Source organism: Festucalex cinctus, chromosome 15 (assembly GCF_051991245.1).
Source record: "Festucalex cinctus isolate MCC-2025b chromosome 15, RoL_Fcin_1.0, whole genome shotgun sequence".
Classification (NCBI taxonomy): domain Eukaryota; kingdom Metazoa; phylum Chordata; class Actinopteri; order Syngnathiformes; family Syngnathidae; genus Festucalex; species Festucalex cinctus.
Window position 1 is genome coordinate 24,516,699 of NC_135425.1, and position 14,033 is coordinate 24,530,731.

The 14,033-nt window shown below is 45.1% G+C and overlaps 1 protein-coding gene and 1 long non-coding RNA gene across 2 annotated transcripts; one reads left to right on the top strand and one right to left on the bottom strand.

Annotated features, from left to right (window-relative positions):
• The first annotated feature begins 82 nt into the window (after positions 1–82).
• Positions 83–13,479, top strand: jmy (junction mediating and regulatory protein, p53 cofactor). The gene is made up of 10 exons (XM_077498009.1): positions 83–1,821; positions 5,931–6,104; positions 7,571–7,721; positions 7,799–7,968; positions 8,687–8,852; positions 8,958–9,157; positions 9,242–9,316; positions 9,390–9,482; positions 10,383–10,854; positions 11,207–13,479. The coding sequence occupies exons 1-10, from the start codon at positions 1,072–1,074 to the stop codon at positions 11,515–11,517; spliced, it is 2,562 nt and encodes an 853-aa protein (XP_077354135.1). The 5' UTR covers positions 83–1,071; the 3' UTR covers positions 11,518–13,479.
• Positions 9,119–10,626, bottom strand: LOC144002615 (uncharacterized). The gene is made up of 3 exons (XR_013278776.1): positions 10,558–10,626; positions 10,380–10,462; positions 9,119–9,383 (listed from the first exon to the last, which is right to left on the bottom strand). It is a non-coding gene; the product is annotated as an uncharacterized LOC144002615 (long non-coding RNA).
• Positions 13,480–14,033: the final 554 nt, after the last annotated feature.

Here is a 14,033-nt window from a genome sequence, read left to right on the forward strand (position 1 = left end):
AGGCTTTGTTTACCGTGTATTTCGAACCTCTTTACTTGCCGTAAGCAAGCTTGTAAGCCACGCCCCCTCCGTCCCGCAGCGCTGTCGGCGTGATGACGTCATGGGTTTTCCCACGTGCAGATGTTTATGCTCCTCGTGCTCATCGAGAAATCGAGACATCATGAGAGACTCAAATGGACGCACCAGGCACACGTCTCCGTCGCTAAACATATTTATTCATGTATAGATAAAAGAAAATAACGTCGGACGAGAATACAGATTTATGATTGAGTCATGTGAATCCTGCTTTTTTTTTTTTTTTTTTGGCTGAAGCCACTTGTTGAAAGTGAAACGGAAACGTACTTTTCTCCGTGTGGTCCCTGAACCCAGCACCCCTTCTCCAGATTTAACATGCACGCGCTCGCCTTAGAACCAGTTACTTTCAAGTACACTGAGTAGCCACTAGCTGTATATCAATTTTTAGTATGTTGACTATTTATTGTACCTTGGCCGACCATGATTTTTTTTAGCAACCTCAGTTGATCAGGAACTATTTTTATGTAAAGTCCGTCGACGAACCAGGTATTTGTGATCGCTACATGTACAATTCTCTCGTTGGCTCCTGAACGCAGCAAGCCCTCCCCCGGATTTGTCGTGCACGCGCTCGGCTTGTAAACACAAGCTCACACGTGACGGTGTTGGAGCTGAGCTGAGCCGATTCGTCGACGTCGTCGTCACGGACACAACAAAAGAAAACTAACGAGAATAGGTCCGAATAAAGAAAGCCAAGTGGACCGAGCCGAGCAGAAGCCGAGTCGAGCGGGCCGGGGGGTGTCATGACAGCCGACTGGACGTACGTCGCTCGGGCCTGCCTTCGTTCCGGGCCGCCGTTAGCTCGCGTGCCCGGCGGATCGAGCCGAGAGCCTTTGTTTCGGCCGCTCGTTTCGTGCTAATCAAGCCGATTAGCTAGCAGCTAGCGTGTTTCTAATTGCACTTTACCAGCTAGTTAGCATTAGCACTTAGCTTCGACAGCCTCATCAACCCTCCTCTCGCGGCAACCGTCCGCTTGTTGTCCAGCTTCGGCTGGCTTCGATGTCCTTCGCCATGGAGGACAACTTGGAGTCCGGCTGGGTGTCCGTCCGGCCCAAAGCGTTCGATGAGAAAGAACGACACAAATTCGCTTTCATCGTGGCCTGGAATGACATCGAAGGGAAGTTCGCCATAACCTGCCACGACCGGACGGTACAGAAGCGGACCACCTTCTTCGACCCGCTCCTCGACTGGAGCCCGGCCGCGGACGACAGGCAGCCCGGCATGGCGTCGACGCAAGACGGCGGCGGTCGTCCGGCGAAAGTTCGGCCGATGGGAAAAGTTGACAGTTGGGATTTGGTGTCACCCAAGGTCAACGACACTGAGTTTGTGGACCCCGCGGGGGCGCCGCGCTCCCCCGCCGATGACCCCGAGGCCGGCGGCCGCCAAGACTTCAGCTGGGCCGGCCTCTTCTCGTTCCAGGAGCTCCGGGCGGCTCACCACCAGCTGTGCGCCGTCAACGCCGAGCTGGAGCCGTGTCTGCCGGCCTTCCCGGAGGAGCCGTCCGGCGTGTGGTCGGTCCTGTTCGGCGTCTCGGCCGCGTCGTCGTCGTCGGAGCGGGAGACGGAGGCGCTGTGCTACCAGCTGCAGGTGTACCTGGGCCACGCTCTGGACACCTGCGGCTGGAAGATCTTCTCGCAGGTGCTGTTCACCGACAGCGACGACACGGAGGAGTACTACGAGAGTCTGAGCGAACTGCGGAGGAAAGGCTACGAGGACGGCCTGGACAGAGCCAAGAGGCGCTTGCAAGAGGTCAGGGCACACATTTATCATGGTACAAAATTACAGCTAAATTAATGCTATTATTGCTATCAATTCTACTAGTACCTTAATTCACCTGTTACTAGTTTAGAGTACTATTTGTCGTACATTGCCCAACCAGATACTACTTGGCAGACAATTAATTAGGTACTAATTTCTAGTAAAATACCATCACTGATTGTGCACTAACTTATTTTTTTTTTTTAAACCATCTTCTAGTACCTTGAAGTACTAATTTCTAGTATCTTGACTGACTTGGTACTATTTGACAGACGTGATATTTCTAATTACTTGGTTGACAGGCACCTACTTTCTAGGACCAGCCAGCCATGGTACTAGTACTACTACCACCCAAGTCCATCTTGTCAAAGTACTACTTTACCTTTCCATTAGAAGTATTGCTTTGGTTCATAGTGTATTTTTTCCACTAACTTGGCGTACTGATACCTCCTAGATAAGATTCCCTGGAACAGTTTAAAGTACATCGACTAACTTGATGCCATTTCTACTACCACAATTGAGTGGTCATTATTTCTATCACCTTGGCTGACCTTGTCAGTATCAAGTACCTTGGGCGACTTGAGTACAGTATCGAGTACCTTGACCACTTGATCAACCAGGTACTATTTTTAATACTTTGGCCAGTCGGGTGACTATTTCTCATTGTTGGATTAGTTTTTTTAATACTCCACTTGCTCTACTTTGCTGCAGAACTCCTTACGTCTTCCCTTGTATACAACCAGTGTCCTCGGCATTCTTTTTAAAGTGGCAGACACATGGTCATCTACGACGTTTATTCAACATGTTTTTTGGAGGGCGTGAGCACTTTACACCAGCAATCCAAACAGATCTGTTCACTTTTTTTCCAATTGTTCCCAAATCTCCTCCTCTTCCTTTATCCCACCGCCGCAATCCCCCCCGAGCGCCGTCACCTCCCCATCTGTTGCCGCACTTCCCCACGCATGTAACCCGATCCGGCCCCGGGGCCACGCATCAGGTCGCCGTTGGAAGGGTGTTACCGGAGACAAAAGATAACAATTAGAGCTCGAGTTACAGCAGCTGCCGACGTCCTCCCAGGAAGCAAACGCACGTCACACGCATGACACATGCGAGCGACAGACACGGAACGGCTCCCTTTTCCAGAATCGACTCTTTCCTGGAAAGGGTCAACAACACTGTTCTTACCGCAGAAATTCATGCCTTTGTTGTCTTCTCAAGGGAATAGCTGAGGTCAAACATGCAACTGGTTTGTGTTGCTAACTTGCTAGTGCAGCCTTTTCTGCACATCCATCCTAAAAAAAAAAATGTTTTTTTTGTTTTTTGTTTTAAATCTTTGGTCCATTTAACTCATTTACCGATAGTTGCCTAATCTTTTTAGACCTACGGGATTTCGTGTTACTGAACCTACAAAAAAAGTTTCTAGCTTTTTTTTTGTTCTTTACTAATCAGAAGTAGAAGATATAATTTTAAAATTTACTGTGCAGTGGTTTCCCAGCGTACTTGCAGTACGGCAGCTGTGGATTCACCTATTCACAGATTTAATTTTGAAAAATATATTTACTATTTGGTGCGGGATGTTATTGGAAAGTTATTTGGAATTTTTTATTTATATAAACAAAAAGAAGTTATTTAGTTAAAAGTTTAATTTTGTCCAGATGTAAATTAATGTGTAAAAATGTTTGTTTTTCTTTCAATTTTATATTTGATGGACTTTTTTTTTTTTTTTTTTTTGCAGAAAAAAAATTACAATACAGTCTAGGTAAAAATAATTTATATGATATACAATTTGTATAACTTGGTGGATTATTTCAAGTCATCGATTGAGGATAAAAGTCATGAATTTCCTCCTCCTGTTGTTGTTGTAGCTAAGACCTGCCCATTGACACAAGCACACGCTAAAATATAGAAAATATTTTGCTAAAATAAGCACATGGAGGGTGTTACTTGCCCTCCCTCATGATGTCATATACTGAATGAGGTATTTTCCATTAAGCACTCCACCCTTCCATTAACAAATATTTGAAGAAATGTGCCAAAAAAAAAAAAAAAAAAAGACTGCCTCGACAAAGAATGTCGGCGACGCCTCTTGAAATCTCAGACGTGTTTGTTCGTGGTGATCACCGTGTGACACCTGGCAAGTCAAACACTTGACGCACGCCAGGCGTGACTGTCAAATATTGACCACAGAGCAGCAGACAAGATCTGATCTTGTGACCTCCAACCAAACGGCGGCGTGCGTGTGTGTGTGGTGAGCAAGTCTGTCTCGTTTGGGTGGCGGGTTTGAATGTTCTGTCTGCATCTTCAAACAGGATGTTCTCAGAGGGAAGTGGCAACGGAGCGTAGAATGTCACAGACTGACATCAGTCGGTTGCAATGGGGATGGAGAGACCGGAAGAGTCACAGAGAGGCATAAAAAGTGGACGTCCTTGGAAATTTTCAAGGATCAATCGCTTACCTCATTGGGGATTTTTCATATCTTAAAATATTGTTTATTTGTTCCAGGCCGCACACATAACGATAGATTTTCTGTTTTTGCCAACCGAAACAAACCTTGGCAAACGGGACGTGTTGTTTTCGCAGAGCAAAAAAAAAAAAAAGTGCTCTAGCGAGACTGAGCAGCCGGTTCTGAGCAAACTGGTAGAGTGGGTCGTTGATGATTGGTTTGCCGCTGCTGTGGCGGCCGGAACGTGCTCTGTAATTACGCGCAGAGCTGTTGCTGCTAAATTCGGCACGGAAGAGCTTCTCGCAAGCTTGGAATGCACAAAATGAGGCAAGGCTCGGACTCCATTTTGTTTTTCTTGGCTTCAAACCGTTGGACGAGTTAATGAAAAGGGAAAATGTACCTCGTTACAAGGGTAAAAGTTGTACCGTTTGAGGAACGTTCACTGTGGGTAGTGTACTGCGTAATGTGACGCTGGCGCGGAAACGTGAATCTCGGAGAAGGCCTCCCACTAAAAACTCGTTTTGTACTAGATATTCGCATAATATATGCCTGTGAGTATGGGTTAGGGTTACACGTTTAAAGGTGAACAATCACAATAACATCTGTGCTCATTTACATTAGCCTGTCTATGGGATTTCACGTTACATAATAGCATTAAGCTAGCAGACTTCCGATAGACAAACTGACCATTTGGTTAAATATTTTATCTTTTTCAATTCCTGACAAGGTGGATGAGTGGTTTGCACACCCGCCTCACAGGTTTGAGGTTAGAGGTTCAAAACTGGGGTGTGGCCTCCCCCATGCTTTTGCGTGGGTTTTCTCTAAGATAGCTACACCGGCTGCCTCCCACGCTCCAAAAACATGCTTCTCAGGTTCAGTCTAAATTGTCCTGAGGTGTGATTGTGCATGTGAGTGGTTGTTTGTCTATACGTGCCCTGTGAATGGCTGGCGACCAGTCCCAGGTGTACTGTACCCCGCCTCTCTTGCTCCAAGTTAGCCAGGATAGGCTAGGTAGCCCCCCCCCCCCAAACGATAAACGAAAGATTGGCTGTCGTGTGACGTGTGAAATAGTTGTCAGACGGCGGCGGTTGTTTCAACAGTCCTCGTCCCGCCTGTCCAGTATGCCCTTTACGCACACACAGGCACACGCGGGGCAAGTGGTTGCCATGGGGATGGCGCAGGGCCGTAAACAGTAGGAGCAGTGTTACCTCGCCTGAATGCTTCACTGTGTGAGACGCTGCTCATAAAAGCGCCTCTCATCCCAATTTATCACATATGCACTTTTTAAAATAACACTTTATTATTATGACTAAAACATAACGCAAACTGGCAGAATTTGAAACGTCGCTCCAATCCCAATCATAAATCCAACCCTCGCTAATCTGGGATTAAAGGGAATCTGCAGCCGGAGCTCTAAGGGCAGCTCAACAGCAGAATGTAGTGCAGTAGTCGTGTTCACACAAGTCTTTATATTGTACAGTGTTGGTTGTCGTTTGACATGTCGCCTTGCTCCACTATCAGAAAAAAAAAAAAAATCCGCCTACACTTTTTCTATGCTCAAAACTGTGAGCAGCCACTATAAATTGCAATTACTTCTAAAATAATCAATTTAATTATTCCCCAAAAAAAACCTTAACCTGTTGCGCTCTGCCGGCAGGTGCTGGACAAGCACCGGGCCCTGGACAGCATGGTGGAGCTGCTGCAGGTCTACGGCGACGAGGACGAGGCGTACGGCCAGATGCTGGAGGCCGCCACGCAGCTGTACAACTACCTGCTGCAGCCGTTCAGGGACATGAGGGAGCTGGCCATGCTCAGACGGCAGCAGATTAAGGTGACTGACACACACACACACGGATCCAAAGGCCATCTGTTTTAGGGCTTAGTAGCGGCTACGGCTAACTACTGTCGTTTATCCCGGAGGAAAAAAGCTTGTGATGCCAAATAAAGTTTAAAAAAAAATGTATCTTTTTACCAAAGATGGAATATTTAATAAAATAAAGGTATGCTCAAACATTTTTAGCTGTAAAAAAAAAAAAAAATCTATAAAACGTTGGACAAAGCCAAAGAAAAAGCAAAATGCTCCCAGAATGACTCCTACAAGTATGCCTGATGTCTGCTGCAGCTGCTTATCTCAGCCTTGCGTCAACTAAGCACAAAAAAAACACGCTCACGTCTTCAAGCGCCAGATAAGAGAGACGCCATGTTTCCTAGCTTGCAAGGCGTCTGCGTTTCGTCGCTAGCCGCTATGAAGCTCAAGTGTGATTGATGGCTGTGGGAGAGAAACAAAGTGACGTAAAAAAGCTAGATGTTAAAATTAGCAGCGCTAGCTGCCTTTGTCCTGCGTGCTATCGGCAGAATGCTAAACGCTAGGATGTTAAGATGGCAGGTGTCTGGCCAAATGAGGCTGCGAGTTGCAAAAATCTTGACACCCACACCAACTGAAAAAGTTTGGAACTGCGTATAGATGGCAGTAAAGCTGTTGCTAGCTTCTGCTATGCACCTCGCTGTGGTACCTAAGGTTGTTGCTTTATTTTTTTTCTTTACTCATCTTGTTTGTGTTGACTTATGTCTTTATGACTAAATTGAAATCAAAAACAACAAATTATTACATACAGAGATTTTAAAGAGTAATTAAGCGAAACTTGTCTTGAATGTAATCATCATTTGCTTTTCTATAAGTAAAGGAGGTAAAATTTGATGAAAATTTAAAAGCAATTTTTCTTTTTAATCTGAGATTTTATTTTAAGGTTTTATCATGGCTATCATCCACAGAGACATCTTTGTGTTCTCGTGGTTTACAAGTTGTACACGTTTCTGCTCAATGATGTAATCTCCCCTACTATTCCCCCACCATCCCCCCCTAGCTTGTTCCTAACTTAACGCTACTTTTGTGCCTCACGTGCACAACCACTCGCTGGTTGCGGTACAGACTGCACACACACTCGCACATCTGCTTTACATTTAGGCCCCGGCTGGGACTTCATCTGTGGACATTTTAAGGCGTTGTGGTGGGACGGACGGACGGGGGGGGATGGTGGTCCATGGGAAGCCGTTTGGGCATTCATTCCTTATTCTTGATATCCATGTAAGCTACTAGTATCCTTTTTGTCCTCACTTGTTGGACAACTTTGGCATACTATTGGATCAACTACATGTTATGAGTGAGGAAAAATTGTGCACTAGTTGACAGCTTTTCCATAACTAGAACCTCTTCCTCCCTTTTGGCGCCATCTGCAGCTCACTGCGCACATTACACCTGCCTGACTTGTACCTGTTTTATCTGCCTCCCCTGGTAAGATCTCACTGGAGACGGAGCGGCTGGGTCCTCGCCGGGTGGACAACCTGAGGAGGGAGGACGAGGAGTGGCAGAAGAAGGCGCACGCCGCCGTCCTCGCCATCCAGGACCTGACCGTCAAGTTCTTCGAAACCACCAATCGAGCGCAGAAAGGTAAACCCGCAGTCGGGCACGGTGAGCCCAAATTTTCACGTAGCGTATGCAAAAGGGTCTCTCGCGTGCGTTTTCAGCACTGTACGAGCGAATGCGCGCCGACCAGAGGAGACTGGGCAAGTCGGCGTGGGTGGCGGCGGTGGAGCGCATGGAGCGGCTGCAGTATTCGGTCTCCAAAGAAACGCTGCAACTCATGCGGGCCAAGGAAATTTGCCTCGAACAGAGGAAGCACGGCCTCAAGGAGGAGGTAGAGTATGTGCGCGTATAATTAAACAAGAATAAAGGGCAGAGAAGTACTCTCGTAACTGCAATACAGCACCCACGCACATGTTTTTTTTTTCTTTTTTTTGGGGGGGGGGGGTGGTTCTTTCTACCCCATTTTTTTGTGGATAACTAAGTTTTTCTTTGTTCTTAACATTTTTTTTTTAACAAAATAATTTTAAAATATATATATATTAGGCTTCTATTATATGTTGATTTTCAGTATTCGTGGGCCTGACCAGTCCATCTCCCCACTGCAGTTCCATATTTTTAAGTAGCCGTTGTTTGAAGGTTTTTAAGTACTATAACTTCGATGCTAATTTCAGTTAGCTAGTCTTTGGCGTTTCCCATTATATATTTGCATCAAGTTAGCAGACATGACTGGATTTAACATTTCCGTGTGTAAATATGCTTTAACATTTTTTTTCTATTAGGTGTCAGACTTGCACAATAAACTTCAAATTGTAGCGTATATCGGATTAGAGTTTAGTCTTCCATAACTGCATTAGGTGTCCCCTTGCTTGCTGTATTGTTATCGAAGTACGGTATTAAATGTCTGAGATATTATGTATGTGTATAATGTGCATGATGTTTACCTTTAAGGGGCGTGGCCTAGTCAAGTGAGTGCCATCGTGAGCTGTTGTGGTGCCATGTTGTATCTAATCACATGAGCCTCACCTGTGTGTGGGTTTTCCCCCCGTCAGATGCGGAGCCTGCAGGGCGGCGAGGACGCCATGCTGCACCTGGACCAGCTGGAGGCGCTCTACTACGAACTCCAGCTGCAGCTGTACGACATCCAGGCCGAGGTGCTGCGCTGCGAAGAGCTGCTGCTCACCGCGCAGTTGCAGAGCCTGCGCAGACAGATTACAGGTGAGACAGCCACAATGTTTATGTTGTTTTTTTGGCTGGTTACGTGCACATTTGTAGAAAATGGGACTGACCTTTTTTTTTTGTGTTTGTTTGTTTTCCTTCCAGAGAGGCAGGACGAGGTTGTGTACTACGATGCCTTCGAGAGCCCGGATGCCATGAAGGGGGCGGAGGACCCGGCCGGACCCCCGCCTGTGCCGCCCCTCCGCGACAATGAAGAACTGGAGATCCTTCGCCAGAGGACTCGGCAGCTGGAAGCCCGCAGGGGACGCATCACCACCAAGAAAGTCTACCTCAAAAACAAGAAGGTGACCTTCTCCCCCCCCCACAGACCCAAAAAGTTTGAGAAGTCGTCCCTTTTTCTAAATGGTTTTATTCCTCTCGGAAAACAGGAAATCTGCATCTCCAATCACAAGCAGAAAATGGGAGCGCGTCAGGGCATCCTCACCCGTAACACGTCCCTGCAGGTATGACCGGCAGCGTCCTGATCAGCTTGTAGTTCGTCAGCCGAATGCGATGGTTGCCGCCTTTGCGCTGCAGGTGCGAGAAACGGAGGAAGAGGAAGCAGAGCGGAATGCGCGAGTGAGTCTGGAGAGGCAAAGAACTCTGGACCGACTTCGCAGCCTCAATCAGGTGGCGTCTCCAGTCCTGTTTTTTTGCACATTTGTACACACAAAACTGACAAAATTCACTTCAACTTGCGACGAGAGTTGACAAGATAGTCGATAATCCATTGCTAGAGCTCTCCATTGCACGTTGGCGAGACTTCCTCTTTCGCCGAGCTGCTCACTCGACCAATGACAGGCAGTTTGCAACGGCGGAGTCCAACCCAAGACATGCTTAGGACCGCCCCCTCATTTGAATAACATTTCGACTTGGCAGTACGGCCCAAAACTGCCAAAATGAAAAATAAATAAATGACTAAATAAGGGCGGGGGAGTGGTTAGCACGTCCACCCAGTACTGAGGATGCAAGTTCGAGTCCGGGCTCCAGCCTTCCTGGTTGGAGTTTGCATGTTCTCTCCGTGCCTGTGTGGGTCTTCTCTGGGTACTCCAGTCTCCTCCCACATTCCAAAGACATGCATGGGAGGTTAATTGGGCGCTCCAAATTGTCCCGAGGTGTGCTGGTGTGTGTGGATAGTTGTTCGTTTCTGTGTGCCCTGTGATTGGCTGGCAACCAGTTCAGGGTGTACCCGAAGCCAGCTGGGATAGGCTCCCACACCCCGCGACCCTTGTGAGGAATAAGCGGTCAAGAAAATGGATGGATAAATGACTATATAAATAAATAAATAAATGACTAAGTGAAAATAAAAACGGATATAAAAAATATAATTCAAAAATTAAATCAAATATATTTATATATATTTTTTGCTCTTTTTATTTCCATTTATATTTATTTTTTGGATATAATTTTCAAATTATATCTGATCCATTTTTATTTTCAATTTTCGTCATTTATTTTGAATGTTGGCAGTTTTGGTCCTCCATAGAAAACAATTGCATTTGAACTCAACCCGCCTCTCCCCTTTACCAGCGTTATCCGGGTCACGTGACCCTGAAGTCCAGTCGTCTGAGGCAGCTTCAGACGCGGCGACGAGCGGGTCAGCCTCCTCCCTGCACGCAGGCCACCGGGGTTCAGACGGACAGCGTCGCCCCCGACCTGCCGGAACTCTCGGCGCCTCCTCCGGAGGACGCCTGCGAGTCCTTACCCGCCATCCGCCTGGTCGACCTGGACTCGCCTCCTCCGTTCCTCTCCCTGCCGACGTCCGTTCTCACTGTGGGTGGAGCCCCTCCCCCGCCCCCTCCTCCTCCACCTCCGCTCCCTCCCCCTCCACCGCCGCCGTCCGTACCCGCCGAGCCGTGTCCGGCGTTGCCGCGTGAGTGCAAGCCCGCCGCGCTGCCCCTGGCGCCGATCTCGCCGCGCTTCTTCGACAGCAGCCAGCTGTTGACGGCCAGGAAGAAGCTGAGGAAGACGTCGGCTGTGGATGCAACGCAGTGGAGGAGAGGTGAGTAAATAAAATGTTTTTGATTTAATAGAATTAACATTTTATTTCATTAATATTTCTGCTATGCAAAATTGGTTTCTTTAAATTTAATAGATAAACCAATTATTTAATGTTGTAAAAAGTTGTCAGTTTAATATATATATATTTTTTTTTTACTTCATTTAGTCTATTTAATAAGGCAATGAAGCAATAAAAAAAAAAAACTTGTAATGATCCAATTTTAGGGAGAAAAATAAACTGTTGATGCCACAAATATTCCAGAACTATCAGATTATGAAATATGTTAAATGACGTACCGGCATGTGGTTGTAAGCGGCCGCCGTTTTTTTTTTTTTGTATCTGTTGTGGTCAGCGAGCTCCCCGATGGACGAGGTCCTGGCGTCACTGAAGCGCGGCAGCTTCCACCTGCGCAAAGCCGAACTGCGCGTCCTGGGCCCCGACCCGGACGACGACGGCGAGAACATCCTGGCGCAGATCCGGCAGGGCGTACGTCTCCGGCAGGTGCGCGCCCCGCCCGAGCGGCCGCGCCGCGCCGATCGCTTCGCGCACTCGGCCGACGCCCTCACGCAAAGCATCCACGAGGCTCTGCGCAGGATCAAGGAGGCGTCGCCCGAGTCCGAGTCGGAGGACGAGGGGCTGCCCTGCACCGACTGGGAGAACTAGAATGCCCGGCCGGCCATGATTTTTAGTGCAATTGGAACACACACACAAAAAAAAAACTTTTTTTTTTTCATCCAAAGTGGGTTTTGTACAAGTGTCACCTGTGTATTGTGATGTTTACCGTCGTACTGTTTCCTTGAAGGAAGTCCACATGTGGAATTGCACATCACTCCCAAGTATTCCCAAGATAAATTTTTTTTCCACTATCTTATATTATGAAATTCAAAATGTTTTTTAATAACTAGCTTTTGTGTTGTGTGGGCTACTGGCAGTTTAAAATAACAATTTGCCACTTTTGAGGCTTAGCTGTCAGCCATTTTAAAGTCAGTACACATTTTTAAGAAGAACGTTCTTCGGAAGTACTTGGACCGGACTCGACATTCTTCATATTGAGAAATGGCCATTGAAGCTAAGTTTTACTGACCGTTTTAAAGCAACAATAAGCAAGTTCCAGAGATTTTAACCAGCCATTTGAAAAGCGATTATCTTGGAGCTGTTTTGTTAGTCATTTAAAGCAACAAGATGCAAATGAAGTTTGATTAGCTCTTTTGTAAACAACAATCACAACTTCGGAGACAAGTCAAGGGGTCAAATGATACGCAAGTTCTGGAGCTCAATTTTACACAATTGCTCCCTAACACTGCCTTGGCCCCGTCTAGGCCGATTCCCATGTTTTTGTATTTGTACCCTATGGGATTTGTTTTTTTCCCGAGGTGTTCTTTTATATATTACGTGTGCTGTGTGTGTGTGATTTCTTGCTTTTTTTTTTTTTAATGTTCATCCCCTTGCGTATGAAATGTGTTAAACGTACTGTTCCAACAGTAGAGCAACACGCTATCATCTGTGGGAAAATTTGATGGAGTTGGCATCACAGCACTAACAACAGAAAATTTTAGGGGGTTGGGGTTGCTTAGTAGGAAGCTTATTGCATTTACTTGGGGGGGGGGGGGGGGTTCTATTTTTTTGGGGAAGCTATATTTTTTTTTAGTATTTTTTTTGTTTTTTGAATATTTTTTTTTGTTTTACTGAATATTTTTTTCTGTCAAAAAAAACTGGGGAAAAAATATTCAGAAAAACAGGAGGAAAATTTATTAAAAAAAAAAAACAGGAAAAAAAAATATTCCACATTACCTCTGAACTCCAAGTGAGAAATACTAACTGCCTGCTCGGGAGGTGGAAGTAACAAGATGGCCGCCCTGTAACTTCAAGAGCTTGCACTGGCGTGTATGAGCTATCGGCTATCCAGTTATACATACAGGTTAGTGGTATGCAAAGAGTCACTTGGAATTCAGAGGTTAAAAAAATAAAAATACTCAGAAAAACAAGTTGGTGCTCTGTTTTTTGCAAAAAAAAAAAAAATGTTTAAATATTTTTTTCTCCCGATTTTCTGGTTTTTTTTTTTTTTTTTTTTTAAATATGACCAAAAAAAAAAAAAAAAGAAAGCTCCCCCCCCAAAAAAAATTAGTCTGAAAAACAAGTTTTTTTTTCTTTTCCCAAGTGAATGCAATACGCTTCCGTAGGCTTAGCATTAGCACCACAATGCTAACAAATTGGTCACAGTGCTGACACGTTTTGGTGGTATTAGCTTTTTTACAGCGCTAACAGAAATGTTAAGTCCGGACAGTTGACTGGAGTATAACTTCTCTATTTTTTCCCCAAATGCTGCTAGCGTGTTGCTACATGTTTTCATTCTTTTTTTTTTTTTAAGTTCTAAGTCTGCTTTTATGATTGCTTTCAAAGTTTGACAGAGTTTGTACTCAGACCTCGCAGCAGACGTGCAATAATAAGAAGCCACGTGTTATTGTACACGTTTAAAAAATATATCTGCATGCCTCTGTGTATTCAAATATTTATTGATGCTTCAGATTTAAAAAAAAATATTTGTATGTTTGTTTTTTAAATGCTCTCTAGTCCTGACATTCCTATTCTTGTCTTTTCTTTTAAAAATAAACAAAAAAAAAATGAGTCTGTAACTAAACAATGACAAACATGATTTATATAAAGTGGTGCCTTGAGATCCGTGACCAAAAAATAAAATTTTCTTATTCATTTCAGTAAGGAAACTTTATATTGTAATGGTTAAAAAGAAGGTAAACAATACAACAATTTGGGTGTAATAATTTATTGTAGCGCCTTGTGAGTATGACTTGGCCACCAGGGGGGAGTATAAAACATACATCCAGACAAAAGTCTTTCACAACTACTGTAAAGTGTTGTAATAATATGACTCGCTTTTAGTAGAGGAGAAATAAAAAGATATGTCTATTAGTATTATTATATATAGCCTGCCTATGTGCTTGCTGATGCACTGTTAAAAAATCAGTTGCTGGAAAACAAAAACAAAAAAAAACAACTCATGCCACTGCATAGATGCTATTCATTAACCTGGTCTATAGAATTTTGCATGGTTTGTTAGCATTAAGCTAAGCAGAGCCAAAGCCATGTGATTGTTTAAAATCACATCAACTACTGCTCAGTAAGTTGAATTGACTGCTTTATATATTTACGGCTCGCATCTC